Below are 21,089 nucleotides of genomic sequence, written 5' to 3'. Positions count from 1 at the left end.
ACCTCAGCTATTGGTAAGCTGAGTTGGACTGCAGATCAATCCGGGCATCACATCATGATTGCAGAATGCATGGAAGAGATGTTATTACTTTGTCCCACATACGTGGCAGATTAAATTACAAACCGCCATTTTTCTTGAGAGATGGTGATTCAAATATTTTCCAAATGGGTTCCTGTACACCTCGAGCAAACCACTTTTGTTCTCCAATCAAGTGCATATACACAACAGAGTTCAAAGCCTCTTCATAAGCTTGACGACGATGTTGGTTCATACAGGCCTTAAGGGTTTTCCGAGTTTCTCCGATGTAGGTCTCGGTGCATGATGGGTCTCCACATCAGATGCCATGCACCAAGTCACGTTTCCCATCCTTCTGGATCTTGTCCTTAGCATGAACTACAAACTGGCTTTGCAGAATTCTATATGGTTTGTGTGATGTAACAATTTCAAACTTGGAGAAGAATCTTCTCACTTTTCAGATAGCCCAGCCACATACGGAATGGTCACGATTGTGTCATATTTTCTTGAGCTGGGTCCTGTTGTTGTTCCCTCTGCGTGTTGTTGTTTTTGCTACTTCCCGCTTTTAAAATAGACCATGCGGTGTAATTCACTTTCGAAGAACACTCCTGATATTCTCCTTCTCACGTAGTTTCCCCTTCACCTCCTGTGTGGTCGGAATAGTATCTGCATGACGGAAAAAAAGTGCGAATGACAGATAATTTGTGGATCAGTGGGTGGTGTTAATCAAACTGAAAATAGTGGTTGGTATGCGTGGGTTTCCTGTACATCTCAAAATCCAAGCGGCCGTTGTCATTCATGTGGACATTGCAATCAAGAAAGGCTAACTGATCATTGTTGTTATGGTTCCTGCATGAACTGGATGTTCATGCCCACACTGTTCAGGTAATTAAATAATTATTGCTGTTTGGTGACGCTTCTTCATAACCACAAAGGTATCATCTGCATACCTCAACCACAACTTAAGTTTGGAACAACTGCAATCCTCCAGCACAACACTTTCTTGAACTCAACCTACTTCACATACTAGAGACTACTTTTTCAGACAACAACATGGTTGTGTTATGGGCTCCTCCATCTGACCAATTGCCAAATTATACTTGGAAGAGTTTGAAAGTTGGCAAAGTGTAAACGTACTGTGGTGGACTCTCTGTTGTCGGATCCCTCCACCCACCCTTCCCCTGCCTCCTCCCACCACACCAATACCCATTCCTCCTCCAACCTTCACCTTTTCTCCCTCCTCTCACAAAGGTACCTGGGATCTAACATACATACATCTATTGGACTACCACAATTAAGCACATATTTAGAGACAATCGTTTTATTTATCAAGCAGCAAAATATTGTCCAGAAATATCAACAAAATTGAACATGTCATTGTCATGCTTTTGGATGGACAAGATTGAATGTTTTTCCATCAAGGGCGAGAACATGTAAATTGGTTGGTGGTCTGACTCTAGAGCAGCCCACATTTCGTTGACCATGTGAAAAATATATTTGAAATGTTTTGTTGTCAGACAATTGGAACGCACTCTCTAAACAACACATCAAAATAGGTACATGCATCAAAATCGCTTGTGTTTAAATTTTCACAATGGAGTGGAAATTTTTCAGAGTAAATTAATTAAATATTATTACAATAAAATACTATACAAAGGAGTCTAGTCGTCTTCTTTTATTCCTGTGCAGCACAAGGCTGCGAGTGGCATTTACTGAGGTTGTGGCAGTGCTGCTGATGCAGTGCCCCTGTAGGTTAGAGCAGGAAGTTGGAATTTGGCCAGGATGCTGAAGATAGCTCCCGTACTCTTTGCGAAGGACACCGCGAATGAATCTTTAATGTCCACCAACTAATTCCGGCAGATGTGACGTCCAGTTTAGCGTCCATCTGAGGGACGGCACACACATTGATTAATCACCCTGCCTGTGAAACACCCGGATGAGAGTTTATAGCTGGGTTGAGATTTGAACCCAGACTGGACAGCTTAGAGCGAGCGTGCGTGCCTCTCGGCCATCCTGCCATGGAGTGGGGATTCATTGCTTTGGAGCCACTGAAAACATTTTTAAATTCTCTCTATAACTCCCAGTTTGCTTTACCCATTCTAATCCTCTAATTTATTTTGCCTTCCAAACTCCAGGGATTTCCCCACAGAGAACTGAGCCGCGGTCACCATACCCACGACTCACGCCACGTTGCACTCAATGAAGTTCCACTTCTGGCATATTCCTTAATCCTTTCTTCACTCAATATAATTTTCAGAACAGTAGGAAAAGTTAAGTTTAATGCTTTTGAAATTTCACATGTTCTTGTGTAAATATGGAGAAAGTAGAAGCATAGCCTTTCTTAAATAAATACGCTTAGTTATAAGAATAGCAAATTTGGGAACATTTTCATATTTCACTCCAGATTAGTCCATGAGATCTGGTCCTCAAATCTGAATTCATATTTTGATTATATACTTCAATTAGTCTTTGAGAGTAGATTTTGTTTCCAAGGCAAGGCACGTTTGAATCGGCCGAATCAATATGGTGGTTAAGACCCCTGTGAGGCGAACTTGGGCTGACCAAGGATAAACTTTTTATGGAGGTAAGCCATTAATTATCTTCAAAAGTGGTGTTTCAATTAATCCAAACACCCAATTTCATTCTTCCATTACCTTGGAGTTCCCTTAGTATGCATGCAAAGTTTCAGACCACAAGGTTTCATGGTTTTGGAGGACACACACACGCGCGTGCACATGCGCGTGCGCGCGCGCACACACACACACACACACACACACACACACACACACACACACACACACACACACACACACACACACACACACACACACACACACACACACACACACACACACACTTATTAGTCTAGCTAAGCAAATGCTGCCGATTACTGGTTATTTGAATTCATGGATTTTCTTTGAGTCACTTCTGTTGTTTGTTTTGAGCTCGGAGAGGAGGCGGAAGTGTGGCTGTTGTGTTTTTTCTTCCTCTTTCTCTGTGCTGCACCCGCTGGGGTGTGGAAGCTCTCTTACACTGTATGATTCTGCATTGAGGAATAATATATGCCCTTGGAAGAAACCTGTCCACTACTCCTTTCGTTATTGAGGAAAGAAAGGGAGTTAAAATAAACAAGACGACAGGGTAAATCTCATACGTAACATACACCGTGAGTCAGGTGATATACTCTTAACAGTTCCATATCCTACTGTAAAGTTGTGTACAAGTATGCTTGTTGTATTCAATAAATAAAAATAGGTACCTATTTAAGGGATAGTGTGTGTGTGTTCGCAAAGACGGCGGCCACGCGAAAGGGATAAAACCAAGCGGTTACCAATCATGCCAAAGTCTATGGCTTCAAAGATGTCAGAGCTGTCACTGTTTATTTACAAACTGACGGCAAACAATGATTCCGTCATGATGTAGTACCATGCCGGTTATTAATCGGGATTATTACCAACTTATCCCTCCAGGAATACAAAATCAACCCAAGTATTGGCATGACAAAATGGCAGCAACATAAGTCACTTGGTGCTGAAGAAATAATAATAATAAAAATGTATTCACATAAGACATGATTTAACTACATTCTGTGAGACAAAAGACCACACAAAGCCCCCAATACCACCAAAAGAAATAACTCCCCCGTGGCACCAATTTCCATGCACAATAATCCGGCAAAAGATAGGGAAGCCCCAAGCTGCTACTGTAGAACCTGAGTGTGCAGCATGGGAACGGACCAGAATCCCCAAGCAGGACCAAGGCAGAAGCGGGTGAGGGGCTCTCCAGAGATAAGATCGCAATGTCCACCAGTCACAGGCAACAGACAGAGAGAGAGAAGAGAGAGAAGAGAGAGAGAAGAGAGGGAAGAGAGAGGAGAGAGAGGAGAGAGAGAGAAGAGAGAGAAGAGAGAGGAGAGAGAGGAGAGAGAGAGAGAGAAGAGAGAGAGATATATGAGCACATGTTTTTATGCCCAGTCCCCAATCCTTCTGACTGGGACTGATGGGCTCACCTTCCCGAAGGTGGGAGAGAAATGAGCATACCACCCCTCTATACTTGATTGTTACAAGTGCTTCGAGTGGTAAGCACACACATCATGTCTGTGCATTTGTCATGTTCCTGGAAGAGGAGGTAGGCTAGGATTGCTGGAGGTAAAGAGAGACTGCTGAGTGCTGTGGAGGAACAGAGTTGCTTTTGCTTCATTGCTGCTCGAATGTTCAACCGGCACAAATGCTGAAGAGGCCGAGGATTTTCTAATGGGAAAATGGTCAAAGGTAAAAATGAAATGACTTGTCTTGCAAGGGACACTGCAATAATTAAAAAACAAGATATTTGGTAAGGACATTCCACCAGCATTTTGAATAAGTTTGTGGATAATAACATGATTGTAAAAGATGAATTAAAATGTTGGGGTCAAGGAGGCTAGTGATTATCTGTAAATCCACAAAAAATCTTTAAAACATGGTTACATTAAAGATAGCCATGCGTGTACTATTTTGGCTGAAATTATATTTTGCTTAATTGTGTAGTTAGCCTAGACTGGAGTCCCTATGTATTTGGAGTAGCGACATGAATCATCCCGGAAATGTCTGGTCACGTGGGTCTTGGGCACCATTTTGTTTCCACAATCGTTTATTGAATGAGCACACAATAGTCGATAGCTCATCATTATTTGTGAAATGACAGGATACTGTGCCATTCGGTACACCAATCGATCAGAGAAGGGTTTCAAAATGTATAGATTCCCTGCAGATGACAGAAGGGAACTGGAACGGCACTCCTCAACGTCGACTGATATGCCTCTGACATTTAACATCTTGACCCCACAATCTAATCAGTTCATCTTTGCATCATCATACATACTTGTACCAAGTGTGACTAACATCCCTTCAGCCGTTCTTAAATTATCGTGGGAGTGAAAACCTATCATAGACGTACGGACGGACAGCCGGACAGACAACCCAAAAGATAATGCCTCTTGTGACTTCGTCAGCGGAGACTTAAAAAAAATTGGAAGAATAAAGTTTCTCATCTGAGATGGAAACCAATTTCGGGGTCATTTCTATGCCAAGTAAGTTGTCGCCCTGTGTCCGTGCATTTCTGTGTGGTGCTGTAATCATATTGTAGTTGGCAGTTGGGTATAACTCGCAAACAGACATAAACATCATTGAAACAAGTGTTGCAGTTAACATTGGTTAACATCATATCATGGTCCATGACATGGTTAATTCCAAAATAATTCAGGATCCCTTTGCCGTTGGCCTCAGTTTGTAGTAAAACAGTATATTGTCCTGAAAAAAATGAGAGCGTTAATAGGAATATAAAGGCATGAAGGATTACATGCACACGCATGTTGTCAGTGGCACAGGACTTGGGCTAAGTAAAATTAATGAAGAGATGGAAAAAATAACCCCTTCACTTATGTCATCTCCATTTTAATGCAGCCCTCTTTTATTCCTTCTTTGTTCTTTCTAAATTTCTTCTTTCCTGTTTAGTTTGATTGCAAAGAAAGACTTCCCATCCATACCTTCTCAAGGAGCTGGCCTCTGCTTCAGAGTAGAGGTACACACACTCGTCTCTAAGCTGTTTACCCTGAGTTCGAATGCCAACTAGTCCGGCAGATATGTGAAATATTCTGGTAGTTTTGTGCCTTTGATGATACAAGCATGAAATTTGGTACACAGTTATAGCATACCCTTAGGAAACATTTTGGATATAGGGACATTCCAGATTACCCCTAGGGTCAAAATGGTGGCCATTTTACAAAATGGCTGCCACGAATAACAAATTCTGCCTACAAGGTCAGCAAAGTCATATGTGCTTGGTGCAAAACACAATGTAGTTGTGGTGTCGTGGTAGAAGATGCTTAGCAGGCAGACACGAGCGGGGGAACAGTCGAGCCGGACTGTGTTGCACAAGCGCGAACGCGGGCGTACTTTGCCCGCAGCTCTCCTTTATTACGTACTCGGTACACTCACAAGCCGGGCGACTACGGCATCACTACAACGCCTCAGGCGGCGCGCACTCCTTATATTCCCGGCAGACACGATGACCACGACGACCCCTCCTCCCATCATCATGCCCCGCCCTGCATGCCCGCAGGCTATACCACAGTAGTGAGTATAATATGATTATTATCAACTAGGATGCACATGCTTCATTATCTACTTCATATTTGACTAAAAAATGCATCTACGGTGGTCTATGAGGGACACAGATAACAGTTTACCATCGCAATAATGCATGGCTGGAACAAGAGCTCTGCAATATGATCATGCATGTGAATGTTACCTGAATATTGTTTCTGGAAATATAAAGAGATCAAAAATCAAATTTGGTGAAAGGAACTTAGACTCCATGAATATTTCCATTATTAATTACATACCGGTAGCTGGCAATGTCGCGATTAAATGCATAAATTTGCGAAATCGATATTGATGTACTCACTGTATTAATTTTCATGATTGCATAATAGAAATGTTCAAACTACAATGGTGTGTTCATATTGATTTGGGTTTAACATGGTCCTGTCCAGCGCAAAGAAATAATGTATGGTGGCCTATTGGGGACATCGAGTGACAATCACCCAAGATCGCCATTGTGTATATATGCATCTCCTCTGGGCTGGGGTTCGTAGTTGAAAACATTTTAACTCTGCTATTCTGTTTTCAGGTGATAACTCCACTGTAGTGTACCCAAAGACTAATCCCCTGCTTGGTGGTGGTTCTTCCCAATTTTACAGTGACTGATTGGTGGTGGTTCAAGACAATGGCCAAGCATTTCAAACTATTAGACCCCCAGCAGTGAGGGCCAAGTACATCTGTTACATCAATTAACCAGACAGACTGGAACCTATGTGTGCTGTGTCAGATGGACACCACTGAGCCTCCTCATTGTCCAGCTGACTCCAAGCGAAGCACAGGAGGGTCTGGATACCAGACTCTGGCAGACAACCTCCTCAGGTTCAGTGAGATCGACTGCTTGCCAAAATCTCTCGACATGTCCCGCTTGGACGATGGTGAGGGTATTGAGTCCACCTTCCAGCACCACAGGGCTAAGTGGCATGATTCGTGCAGACTACAATACAACAAAACTCAATTGATTCGGGCAGAGAAGAGGAAAACAACCAGTGGGGATACCGAAGGCGTGACACGAAAGTATACCCGTCAGAGTGTGGACCGCACAGAGTCACTGCTCAAAACATGTTTCTTTTGTGACAAGCCAGCAGGTAACGAATCTTTGCGCAAAGCTTCTACCTTTGACCTGGACAGACGACATCAGGAAATGTGCTCTGAAACTAGAAGACAAGCCACTTATTGCTAAACTGAGTGCTGGAGATATGATGGTGCAAGATGCCCTGTACCATGTGAAGTGTCTGGTTTCCCTCTATAACAAAGCAAGGGACACAAAGAGAACCTTGGATGACCAGGATGATATCAATCATGGCATAGCTCTCAGAGAACTGGTGTCCTACATCGATGATGCCCGCATGGACACTCTTGTGGCACCAGTGTTCAAGCTGGCAGACCTAACAAGTCTGTACAACAACCGGCTGAAACAGCTTGGAACAGTCTTGACTGGACGTGTTCACTCGACCAAACTCAAGCACCGGATCATGACATATTTTCCGGACATGGAGGAGCACAAGCCTGGCCGAGATGTTCTGCTAGCTTTCAACGAGGACTTCGGATCAGCCCTTCACAAGGCCTGTGAACACGATGCTGGTAGTGATGGTGTTCATCTTGCTGGAGCCGCGAACATAGTCCGAAGAGACATGTTGAAGATGAAGACAGCCTTTAGTGGTTCATTTGACGCCCTCTGCCAAGAACAATCTGTGCCAAATTCTCTCGTGGCACTAGTTGCTATGATCCTGAATGGTCCCACGATCCAAGAGCAGTCAAGGCACTCATCTGTGTCAACACCTACTCTTACAATCTCACAGCTCCTCATGTTCAACAGCTACACACGCCGCCGACAGAGTACGAGTATTGAGTCTACCAAGCACGGCCACAATCGGGAGACCCCCGTGCCTGTGTACCTGGGAATGCTGATGCACACAAAGACTTGCAAATGAGACCTGGTTGACACTCTGTTCCACTTGGGTCTCTCCGTCTCCTATGATAGGGTGCTGAGCATCTCCACGGACTTGGGGAACAGTATCTGCCGCTTCTTCCAGCAGGAGGGTGCAGTTTGCCCACCTGAACTGAAGAGTGGTCTGTTCACGACTGGCGCAGTGGATAACATCGACCACAATCCCAGCTCAACTAGTGCCTATAGGGACATATACTGGACAACCCTCCCAGAGGCAACTGAGGCATGTCGGCAACTACTAAGGTGTGGCTGCAAAAAGGGATGCAGAGGACAGTGCAAGTGTGTCAAGGCTGCACTCCAGTGCACAGCTCTATGTCACTGTGGTGGGGAGTGTACAAGAGAGTAGAACTGGGACAAGAGAGATCACAGATGATAATTATGTAACATGTACATATGTATCCATGCATCATAGTAGACTCTGTTACCTGGATCTCGAGGTTCCACTGTATAATTTTGACTCTGTAAGTTGATGTGAGGATCAAATAGAAGCACTTCCTCTGAGTTCAAGAGTGTTAAATGAACAAGTCATTCCATGGTGCTTGATAACAGTTTTTTGAAGAGTTTGTTGTAGAAAACCATCCAAAAGTGCAAAAATGCACCAAAAAATGACCAAATAAATGGTTTATTCACGCTTTGTCACCTTTATTTGCTATTTCTTATTTGCTAGAATCTATATTTAGTTAAATAAAACCACTGATATGCTTCTTAAATATAGTTGTATCCACATGTATCCTCCTTGTACAACACAAAATCGGCTATTTTGTAAAATGGCCGCCATTTTGGCTCTGGGAAGAATCTGGAATGTCCCTATATCCAAAAATCTTTGTAAGATACCGCCCTAGCAGTGTGCCAAATTTCATGCTTGTATCACTAAAGGCACATTTTTTTCACATATCTGCCGGACTAAACCCGGCTATAAAACCGTCATCCCGGTGTTTCACAGGCAGGGTGATTCATCAATGTGCGTTCCATCCCTCAAATGGACGTTAAGCCGGTTGTTTCATCTGCTGTCATTAGTTGGTGGATGTTACAGATCCCACAGTGTCCTTCATGAAGAGTAGCGCAAGCCATCACCGGCATCCCGAACAAATTACAAATTCCTGCCCTGACTAAATGCTGGGAAGGCAATGGCAAACCACCCAGCATCACCCAGTATCATGGCTAAGCAGCCAATAACCTGCCTTCAGACAGAGCGCACAATCAATCAGTCAATCAATTTTCTCAAGCTCTTTCTCTTCTTTGCGCTCACAATTATTTTTGTAATTCTCCATTCTTTTGATGGTGTGTGCATCTGGCATTGATGGTGTGCCTCCATGTCTGTCTTTCACTTTCCTTTGTCCAATTCTTTGAAATTCCTGCATTCTGTCACTACCTGTGTGTTTCTTTTACTCACTCGTTCTACACACCTCAAATTAGACAATCAGTGTGAGCCTTTACTCGCTCATGACACTTCAGTTTGCCGTGGTTTCTGTGATTATGTTTTAAGGTTAAATCAATCCTGTCTGATTGGACTGTATGCTTATTATGACACGTTGGAAGAATGAAAGAGCATAAAGTAATATAATCTCCCTTTTGGGTCAGGAGAAAGACAACTTGATGAGAAAATGGACACATTATGCTTCACGCACAATGGGCATAGGTTTGGTGCGCTGCACTCAATGGAAACAAAATGGCTTCTAATTGCAAGTTGTCACTACTCTGAGTATATTGGGACTCTAGCCTAGCCTTACACATATGGTCTGCATGCTTGTCACTCTGTTTGGGGTTCTTTCAATGGGATTATTGGCTCAATGCTTGTTAAAAAAAAGTTTTTTTTGCCCATGCAGGAAGGAATGGCCCTGTACCAGGGGAAAAGGGCACCCCTTTATGCATATTTGTAAAAAAAACATGACCACCATTAATTTATCTTTCGATACAAGATTGAGGTCCATGAAAGTGTGACACACTTACCTCTGAGCTGTCGAGCCTGGGTTTGAATCTCGACCCAGCTATAAACTGTCATCCTGGTGTTTCACAGGCAGGGCGAGGCATCTATGTGTGTGCTGTCCCTCAGATGGAAGTTAAACTGCGCATTCCGTCTGCCAGTAGTAGTTGCCTAGTTGGTGGACGTTAAAGATCCCATGGTCTCCTTCTCAAAGTGTAGGCGAGCTACAGTCAGCACCTTCGCTAATTTCTAAATTCCTCAATGGGCATTGCATCAGCGGCATGGCCACACTCCCGTCAAGTGATGCTACCTGCAGCCATATGCTGCAAACGAAAGACAAAGAACAGGAAGAGCATGACAGAGGGTAAAATAGGCAATGTACTTAAAGTAAGGCAAGGGTGCAACAGTTGGGCACAAAGAGGAGAGAGAGTAAGTGTGCAATCGGTAGGGTTTAGAGATGGCATGAGAAGGTACTGTACTGTCCACTTAAATCCCTGGAGGGAAGAGTGGGGTTGAACAGTCTCAGGAAGGCAGTTCCACAAACAGGGGAAAAGAGAACAAATGAATTGAGGTGTGCAGTGACTGCATTTTGGGAGTTTAACATGGGGGAGGGGTTACTGGAGGAACACATGCATCATGGAGTTGCGAAGAATGGTTAGAGAGTGGAGAAAGCAAAGGTAGCTGCACGGGGCGGTGGTGGGGGGGGGGAGACGGTAAGAAACAGAGGCCACCAACCAGTCTGTGATGTGAGAGTAATGCAGCTTGCGCTTTGGCTGTTCATGGTAATTATTGATAGTTGGGTCCTTTTCATGATCCTTCTTGAACGAAAGGGTGAGACTAAGATTTGGCCAAAATTGAAAGGTGTTCTATTAATCAGACTAACATGTAATCAATTCCAGATCAGCAGAAATGTAAAAGCACTGTGGGATGCCTGAGCAGGGCAATGTGTCGTATAAAGGCAGAAACAAAAAAAAATGAACCATCAAACGATCTGTTGTTGCCCAGAGTTCAGTTCTGATAAAGAAACTCAGGGGAAAAAAATGCAGAAAAGACAAAGTGGCAAATGTGAAATGATTGGCAGAGAAATAAAAGAAAAGGCTTTACCGAGAATGCTGCAAATGTCTGACCATTCAGGCTGTGCAGCTAAAACTTTACGGAGCTTGTGGCACAGGTGGACCTGGCCTACGTATTCAAGCAAAACACAGACTGCTGGAGCAGCCAGGTGATGCATCCACTGTGGATCTACAAACTCGCAGAACTGCACACCGGAAGCAAAAAACACAAAATCATCAAAACAGTACAGTTCCAGTGAAAAATCTTCTTTTCAACAAGACCGTCAGATACATATGATGTCTTGGAAATGTGAAGAAAAAGCCACTTACAAACAGGTCCTGAACGACTGAGGATGTCCATGGTTGTGGCCTCACTGTGCTGCTGGCATCTTGGTGCGTACACTGGAAGCATGAAGTTGCATCACAACCATGATTGAGCAGGATTCTGAGCATTATCTCATCCTGAAAAAGAGATTAATTCGGAAATGTACACTTTTGCCACGATGTCGTGGTATGTGAGTACAGAGGTGTAATGGGGGAAAAAGACTGGGTTGGAATCTCAGGATTTGTGTGCTCAAATACCATTGAAATCAGCAGTATTGAGGATTCTTAGCATCTATAGATAGAACTTGTTCCAAATGAATAAACATGTCATGATGGCATTGTTGGTAAAACCCAGGTGACTCACTAATAACTATCAGGGAGGGGATCATTTCCTGCCCTACCTGGTGCAGCTTACAGATGCTTCTTAGTCCACATTCCGTGGCTGACTCCGAAATGTGCTCTGAATTGGCTTCGACATATTAGAAACAAGAGCGAGAGTTGCTTTTCAATAAGTGACATGCTCCCAACCGGTGTCATATTTTCTGAATCTAAGAAGGGCATAACTCAGTGAAAAATTGACAAAACGCCCTGAAACTCGAACTTGTCCTGTAACTTATCATAATAAAGCCATGCATCAAGTTTCAGTTGGATATGTTAAAGGGTATGGGGGGAAAAGTCTGAAAAACCACAGGTGGGACGGACAGACAACAATGGGTTTTTTCACAAGAGAAATGGGTTTTTGTTGCCAGCATGGTTGATAGAATATGTAAATATCTGATATCAGTGGCGTGCCCAAGATGTGTCTTTACATCAAAAGAAAGATTTTGTTTTAACTATTCAGTGAGCTGGGAAAGCATCTGTGTGACCCAACTCAGACTCCTTGTGCACAAGCATTTTTCAGTAAAGCCTATTCAACCAAAAGTGGTTTTATTTTTCCTCCAACAGTTCCTTTCACACTTCTTTTAATTTTTTCACATTTATCCTCATTCATTCTAATTCTAATTTTTTTCTCGTTTTGTTCATTTTCCTCTGTTTTATCTCTCTCCTCTTAATTTCCCCCTATTTTTTTCTATCTGTCTCGGGAGAAGTAAATTTTTTACTTGGCTGCTCCTGGATGGGGTTGACGGTAGAGGAGTAGCATCTGAAACCGAATCCTATCCAGGTTCATCCTGAAGACTCTGTCTTTGCTCTTTGCTTATTCAGGTTCCTTCTGATAACTCCATCACAGTACTGTATTTGGTCTTTCATTTGATGATCGGTAAGAAGTGCTGAAAAGTACATTTTGTGTGTCCAAAATACATTCTGTACCAAACCCAGAGGGCTTTCTATTGCATACAACACGGTTGCTAACACCAATAACGGCATGGAATAGTACCTTTGACCAAGCTGAGGAAGTTTTTTTTTATGGCCATGATGGCCAGACTGGGTGTGTCTGTGTCAGGTAGTGAAGGAACTTGACTCCATACTTCCAACATTCTTGTCACCGTCTATCAGTGATAACATGGACAGGTTGCTAACATGGACAGGACATATATTGTAAAATTCCCTGAAATATACTGAGAAGCTCTAACTTGAAGTTGGAAATCAAGAATATCTTGTTTGACCTGACACCATACAGAAAGCTGAAAAAAAATTTCAAAGTACACAGGATTAAGTGCTGAAGGAGCTCGGGTTTCTCAAAAATCAAGTGTTTCAACATTAACATCTTCCATTGTCTTGGAAACATGATCAAATGAAAAATGATATTGGCTTAAAGCATTATTTATTGAAAATAATGTATTTAACAACAGTGATGGAAATGCAAGGAGAACGTCAGTGATGCTAAAATCGAGGTTGGAGGGCAAACAACCATGCAGGTATTATATTGGGCAAAATGGTTTTCCATTACAAGACAGGTGAATGCAGGTCGAGGCAATGTGTGTTTTTCACCATTTGTTTAATCTGCTTGTCTGATAGGGTTAAACAAACAATGTATGGACAAGCTGTTATTACCAAACTCTGGGACAATGCCGATGCAGTTTGTGAATCATCTGAATAAGCCTCCACGGATCTCCCAATGCCTTTGATGTTTGTGGTGATCTGTCCAGTTTGTTTCGGCAGTAATGGCTTCCCAGAAAGAAGCATCTATCGTTTCCTCTATATCATACTATTGCCACATATTCAAGTTCACCATCACCGACAAGATGGCAATTTTCGCATTTCCGTACTTGTGTGAACGATTGTGGTCCACTTCCAGGACACGAGGTAAGTGGTAGCCTTTGCAAGACTTGTTTTTCTGGACTGGTTGCTCTATGTGATCCTGTTTTTTTTTTCGCCTCTTTCCTGATGACCATGTTCCCCTTTCGGTCTCGACCATGGCACACACTAATGCGAGCGACAATGGTCATTGCCATCTCTGTGCCAGGAGTTATTCCAACTGTATTCCCAAAGCAGATTCCCCACATTTATTCAGCACTAGCAAATACAACCCATTGCTTTGCTGACTATTAAGAGGTACATGACCTTCTTTTAAGAGTATTAAGAGGGGGGGAGAGGGAGAGGAGATGGGAGGGAGAGGGAGAGGAGATGGGAGGGAGAGGGGAGGGGTGGGGGAGGGGAGGGAGAGGAGAGAAGAGGAGAGAAGAGGGGAGGGAGGGGTGGGGGAGGAGAGGGGAGGGAGGGGTGGGGGAGGAGAGGGGAGGGAGGGGTGGGGGAGGAGAGGGGAGGGAGGGGTGGGGGAAGAGAGGGGAGGGAGGGGTGGGGGAGGAGAGGGGAGGGAAGGGTGGGAGAGAAAGAGAGAGGGAGGGTTGGGAGAGAAAGAGAGAGGGAGGGTTGAGAGAGAAAGAGAGAGGGAGGGTTGGGAGAGAAAGAGAGAGGGAGGGTTGGGAGAGAGTGAGAGAGAGAGAGAGGAGGGAAGGTTGGGAGAGAGAGAGAAGGAAGGGTTGGGAAGGGTGGGAGAGAAAGAGAGGGAGGGCTGGGAGAGAGATAGGAGGGAGGGTTGGGAGAGAGCGAGAGAGAGGGGGGGAGGGAGGGTTGGGAGAGAGAGAGAGAGAGAGAGAGAGTTGTGAGACACTGCCTGGAGATGTCCATGGGTGGGGAGGGGGGGGTTGGAGGGAGGTGTGGCTTTGGGAGGTCGTAAGCATGATGGGACGGGAAGGATAGAAAGGGCGTTTTCCTTCAATCGTTGAAAAATCCACACCAGTGTTCATGCCTTTATTTAATTTACACACACATTTTAAAACTAAAATGTATTGAGCTCTAGAATCTCAACCTGAGCCAACTTTCAAAATTTAAACAGCAGAATTGATCCTAGAAGCAGTTCCAACTGCTAAAAAAAAGTGTTCATTTGTCTCATTCACACATTCTTTGACACCCCTTACTCTTCTCGTCCTCTGGAGAATTGTATTGTGGTGGAGTGGGTTTGGGAGGATGAGAGGAGGGGAAGGCAGCATGAGGAGAAGGGAAGGCAGCATGAGGGGAGGGGATGGGAATGCAGCATTAGGGAAGGAAAGGGGAGGCAGCGTGAGGGGAAAAGAAGGCAGTGTGAGGGGAATGGAGGGCCGCATACCGGAGTGTTACCAGAGCGATAAAACGTGCTCAAACAGCAACATTTTCTTTTTAACTGCTGTGTTCCATATAAAACTGCTTTTTAACTGCTGTGTTCTCACTTCCAGTTCCGGGTTTGGAGCGTCGAGAGGTCTCCTTCAGAGCTCTCTGCTGACGATCTCATAAGTTTCTGGTCGTTATTTGTCCCATTTTAACTGATTATTTTTCTCACCTACATGTTACTGTGTGTTCCTAGTTCAGTTTTGTTTCAAAAATCGTGCTATTTTGTATTTGGCGACGTTGTCTTACAGGGTGTTTGAGGCTTAGGTTGAGGCCTACTGGTTCCCCTCGGTGTACGATCGTTTTATTTGTTTTTTCTCCCCATTACCTTCAATTTCTATCTTCTCCACTTTCCTAACGTCCCCCATTTCTCCCAACTAATCTCTCTATTTCTTATCTTTAAAAAAAAAAAAAACACCTTTCTCTTGATTCTGCTTCTTCTTCTTCTTCTTCTTCATCGCCTCTTCTTCCAAAATCACGAATCACTGCTCACCTTCACTCTTTCATTCCTCTTTTTTCCCGCCTTTGGAATAAACTCCCTCACTCTATTCTTTCTCATTCTTCCCTCCAGGCTTTCAAAACAGCTGTTCACCACCACCTCTTATCATCCCCCATCCAAATCCTTGATCTTTTCTACCCCCGATAATCCACCCAAGCCCACTTCCTTCAAATTCCCTGCTTTCCTTCCTGAAAGTCCCTGTAATGTCCATCTTCTATTCCCCATGTTCCCCGTCCCATCCCTCTCCCTTCCACAGATCTCCTAATGTGTCTGTTCCCCACTATTTTGTCCCTCTCACTCCCGCCCCTCTTGTCTCATGCCCCCTTGATGTGCGTTGTGTGTTAGCTCTCACACGAGCCTCGAGAAGGTATACAAAAAAAAAAAAACAGGCAGGAACATTAAAACCCATACTATCTACCTGGCAAAGGCCTGCCTGCATGCATGCATGCTCGCACATGCAGCGACCTTTGGCCCCCTCTGGTCGACTCACTCTTAATTTGAATCATACATGCTCCACTCTGGGGAAGCCATTTAAAATTCAAAACTAAACAGTCAGTCTTTGACTTCCCCCGTACGCACTCTTCCAACCTCCTCCTGATCCATGCTAACCATGCACTCGCACCGGCTATATATTCATCCTTTCACTCGCACATATGCACGGATTCTCACTGGCACGCTCAACTTTCCCCACACCCGCACTGTTCGGCACGTCTCATGTGGCTTTGACGTCATAGCAAGTCCGCTCCCTGTGCCGAAGCACATGGTTTGCAAAGTGGCTGCGTAACTTCCACCACACACCACAGACCTGGGTGCAAGTTTGATCCACACGCCCATGAAACCCGCACACCGCACACACATAACGAAGCATGCAGGCACACAGAAACTCCCGTGGAGAGTCCCTTCACAAAACCCAAACTACATTTGTACCACGTCCGTGTGCGCTGTCTATGTACCTTTTCAAGCTTGGAACAATTGCCGGCTGCACCTCCCGATTGGGACACACTGCCAGCTCCCGCTGCATGATGTGCTTTCCTGTGGGGGTCACGAATGCCCTGCATGCATTCTCCCTCATACATGCCCTAACTTCCTCCTTGGCGGAGTTCCAAACACGAGGTTCGATTCAACGTTGGAAGTTTTTTTTATAGGTATATTAATATAACTGCATTTATATAATGAAAGCAGATCGCAGAAAAAGGTGAAACAATGCGGTTCAGCGGGTGAAGTGGATGACACGAACTACGTGCATAATACCGCTATCAACCAAGTGGCTTAAGCACTCAAGCAAGCACTCCAGCAAAAGGGTTGATAAGGAGCGGCTGGCTTGGCAAGTGATAAGTGATCAGTCATACTAAACACCACTCGGAGAGTCAAACAATGTGCAAATTGGACAAATGAACACTTTTTTCAGCAATCAGAGCTGCTGCTAAGGTCAATTCCACAGTTTAAATTTTGAAATTCGGCTGAGATTGAGGGATTCTCGAGCTTATTTCATGTGTGGAAATTAAATAAAGGCACGAACACTGGTGTCTTTGGGTGTTTATAGCATTGTGATATATCCAGCTATTCATAGGTATGAAGATCAGCGATGTATACAGCGATTCTTAGGTATGAAGCTTTATCATATATAAACTGACCTGTTCCCAGGCAAGGCATTTTTGAGCCGAGCGGACAAAATGGCATATTAAGATCCCAAGCTGTGCGAGCTGAACACAGGCTGCCCAAAGGTAAGCATGTTTCTGGTTTTACCATCAATTATAATTGGTAATTATCTTTGAAAGGGGTGCTTAACTTTATCCAAACATCCAGTTTTCATTCATGCACTCTCTTGGAGTTCCCTTGGTATGCATAGAAAGTTTTGGGCTGTTAAATTTCATGGATTTGATTGATTTACGTAGGATTGACACACACACACACACACACACACACACACACACACACACACACACACACACACACACACACACACACACACACACACACACAATTATTATAGATTTTTTTTGTTTTCAAATATCTTTCAAAGCTACTTCTCATGATTACCTTGATTGCTTCGCAAATTACTTCTGTACAGGGTACTTGGTGCTGAGACTGAAATGGGGAGGGGATGAGAAGACAACCCACAATTTAACTTTGTTTCTCAATTTACTTCAGTCCATCAGCCATGGGTTGAAGTCAGCACACTTACTTAATTCTGAACTGTCTCATCTGGGTTCAAATCCCAACCTGACCTTAAGTTGTCATCTTGGTACTTTGCAGGCAGGGTGTTGCATCAATGAGTAAGCTGTTCTTCCAGAAGAGACATTAAGCGGGTTGTCTCATCTGTTAGCATTCGTTGTTGGGTCTTAAAGATCCCACTGTACCTTTCAGAAAGAGTGGGTCATTGAGTGCTTGAGCTATGGCCAAATTATGAATTATTTCCCTGATTGATTTGGGATTGCATCAGCAGTATAACTGCACCCGAAGTGCTTTCTGTGCATAATGCCGAGGCGGCCAGCTTAATGCACACCTGTTGTGAGATTCTGCATGCGTCACAATGTATAACCCTATTGGCCTGGCAACCATAATCAGAGGATCAGCTGGGTGAGCTCCAGATGCCATAAATCTGCACTTGGGCACCCAAATCAGCCAAGTTATCAAGCAAAATAAAGAACTGGTCTTGCCGGTGAAGACTAGTGTTGATTTGCATTGGCAGACAGGTAAAATAAAGGAGGCCTACAAATGCTGAGAAAGTCATTATATCATAGGCATTATTGGTCCCTTGAAAGACCCGTAAGCAATTATGGCAGCTGTGTTAGTTAGTTGTGGGGCCGTGCAATTTCTGCTTACCCATGGTAGCCCGTGTAAAAAGAAAGCCATGTACCTTAATAGCATATTGGAGGGCGCTGGGGAAGTGTGTTGTGTTAAAAGGAAGGCGAGCGTTCACGTCGGCTTTGTGCTGCAGCAGAAGTTTCACGAGCTCATAATTACCCATCCTGGTGGAGACCAGCAATGCATTCACAGGGTCCAGGTTAGGAAGTGCACCAGCTATGGGAGAGTCAACATGCAGACATCATTGAGAGTGCTGTATATTGAAGATTAGACATATTATAAGCCGACGACAATGCTATTTTATGACGAATTGTGTTGTGTGTATGCGATATTGGCTTTTGCATTCTTCTTATTCTTTTCTTCTTCCTTATATCTCTTAATATGGGGTGAGGCCTAATGGTTCCAAGCTGTTGCTGCCCACACCTTTGGTACAATACTCCTTCATTGCCCTCCATCTCCAGCCAGCTCTCTCCACTATCCTGCCACTCTCTCCACTATCCTGCCACTCTCTCCACTATCCTGCCACTCTCTCCACTATCCTGCCACTCTCTCCACTATCCTGCCACCCCCATCTTATTGGTATCCCTCTTCACACAATCGTCCCATCTCAGCTGAGGTCTACCTCTTTTCCTCCTACCTTTCTCCCTCAACCCATCCGCTTCCTTTACCATTCTCTCTTCCTCCATCCACATCAGATGCCCAGCCTCCCAGAGCTGGCACTTTACCAATCTCTGTTAAGCTCATCCTTACATCGTTTTCCTCCCTCAGTTCGTCCATCCTTCTTCTATCCACTCTCTTCACGCCCAGTTATTTCTCCTGGCAGCCTCTGTTGTTGCTTCTCTGTCAGTGCCACCATCTCCAGACCATAAAGTTAGATCTGCACAACACACAACACTATAAGTTTCATTTTCAATTTCCTTGGTAATTTTCCTGTCCACCACAAGTCCCTCCACTTTCCTCCATGCACATGCACACACCCATACCCTCCTCCACATCTCTGCCTCCAAACTACCATTCGAAGTCACCATTTCACCAAGATACTCAAATCTTCTTCCCCTCTAAACTGATGTTCATTTCCTTTCTCTGCTGTCCGACCCACATTACCTCAGTCTTCACCAGGCTCATCCTCAATCATCTGGAGTGCATACCTCCACTCCTCCAATGACACCTGCATTTCCTGTCCACTCTTCACCACACTAACTAAATTGTCTCAATATATTATCTTTCTCAGAATGCCTGCCTCCCTTGCTGACCCTCCTGCTCATCAGCTCAATCCCCATAATAAACAGTAGTGGACTGGATGAACTTCCATGCCTCAATTCTATGTTCACGCTGAACTCATCTAGCAACCCATGATCAACCAAAACTCTTCCCTTCGTTCTCTCATGCAGAACTTCTTTCTCTCATCCACCAACCTTGCTTCTGCTTATGGCACTCCCTTCCCGATCAGCATTGTCATCACCATCTCTCTCAGGACAGTGCCATAAGCCTTCTCAAGGTCCACAAACCCTCATACTATTCCCCCTTGCATCTCCAACATATTCTCCACTAAGTGTCTCACTGTAAACATCTCATCAGTAGTCCCTCTACCCTTTCTCAACCCCTGTTATTCTTTGCCTATCTCATGCTCCAGCCATTTCCTTATCCTCCCATCCAGAATCCTCTCTCGTAACTTCACGACATGCATTTCATGAAATAACTAAGACGGCACTTGGTTGAGCGCATACCTCTACCAAGCTGAACAGTTTACGTTTTATATCCCACTGATAGGCCAGATCTGAATCCGGATCTTACCCAAAATCTAATCGGCTTGTTCTTGTCACCTTCCCAACTCATCCACCTAGTTTTGTAAGAACTCGTCCACAACTTTTTGAAATATTATGCTGTATATCCTTTTTTGCCCTATCTTTCAATGGTGAAGAATCACTTTGATAATTCTAGTATCCGGATCCAGATCTTCACCAAAATATAATCAAATCGTTCTCATTACGCAACCAACCAGTCTACCAAACTTCGTCTGAATCTGTCCACAACTTTTTGCGATATCCTGTCACAGAAAAACAGACAGACAGGGGTGAAAACATAATCTCCGTCCACCACTTCGGTGGTGCAGGTAATATTACAGTAATGCAAACGATAACAATTACAAGACTGGTAAAAATAGGACCACTGGACCTGTTGCTTATCGGTACCCTGTCCTGATGTTGCAACCAAAATTTGGTAGCATTCTGAACGGTGGTTCTGAAGAAGAAGATTTTTTGAAAGAATTTACGCAACCGCTATTTTGACCCACTTAAAGTCACGTGACCGGAAAGAGCTTTGCAATCCCGTTAACAGTCAGGAGTGGAACCTTGCTGCCAAATTTCAGCCGGAGAGCCCCAGCGGTTTGGCCGGAAAAGTCAAAATAGGAGACGGACGGATGGTGCACAATCACAATACCTTATCTGGAATTGCAATTCCAACAAGATAAAAATTCTGAAACGCTGCTCTGCGACCCTCCCACATGTCTGGTTGTCGTTAAGGACACGTCGACACCCTGGAAACCGATAAGCCACGCTCCTCGCTCAATTGTGACTATAATTACTCGAAATCAATGAATAGGTGTAACTTATAAACGTCTGAATGCTTAACTTTGTGCTTTGTCGTTATATAAAACGACTAACATGTCGTTTAATACTAACATTTATAACCAGAGGTGGTTTGATCGAGAGGAAGGAACGAGGTTAGAATACCTTTGAAGTGTTAAACTGCTTATTCGAGTTGTGATTTTAACAGCTTTTGAGGCTGGCTTCGG

The 21,089-nt window shown here is 44.1% G+C and overlaps 1 protein-coding gene across 10 annotated transcripts in view; it reads right to left on the bottom strand.

The window, feature by feature from the left end:
- Positions 1-1,315: 1,315 nt before the first annotated feature.
- ASB15 (ankyrin repeat and SOCS box containing 15) overlaps positions 1,316-21,089 on the bottom strand; it is an 84,437-nt gene continuing 64,663 nt past the window's right edge. For 5 of the 10 annotated variants that reach the window (XM_085898219.1, XM_085898223.1, XM_085898228.1 and 2 more), the window contains 5 exons: positions 18,348-18,511; positions 17,528-17,575; positions 11,410-11,541; positions 11,132-11,285; positions 3,379-4,265 (listed from right to left, as the gene is read on the bottom strand). In XM_085898219.1, coding sequence (XP_085754345.1) covers positions 4,063-4,265; positions 11,132-11,285; positions 11,410-11,541; positions 17,528-17,575; positions 18,348-18,511 — 701 coding nt within the window. In that variant the 3' untranslated portion in view covers positions 3,379-4,062. Of the gene's footprint in view, positions 1,901-3,378; positions 4,266-11,131; positions 11,286-11,409; positions 11,542-17,527; positions 17,576-18,347; positions 18,512-21,089 lie in introns of those variants that run through there. The other 5 variants (XM_085898220.1, XM_085898225.1, XM_085898227.1 and 2 more) reach the window with 5 other exon arrangements.

This window comes from Eptatretus burgeri, chromosome 10, assembly GCF_056783735.1.
Source record: "Eptatretus burgeri isolate ZD-2024b chromosome 10, Ebu_testis_v1, whole genome shotgun sequence".
Classification (NCBI taxonomy): domain Eukaryota; kingdom Metazoa; phylum Chordata; class Myxini; order Myxiniformes; family Myxinidae; genus Eptatretus; species Eptatretus burgeri.
This window is presented reverse-complemented; position numbering and strand designations above follow the sequence as displayed.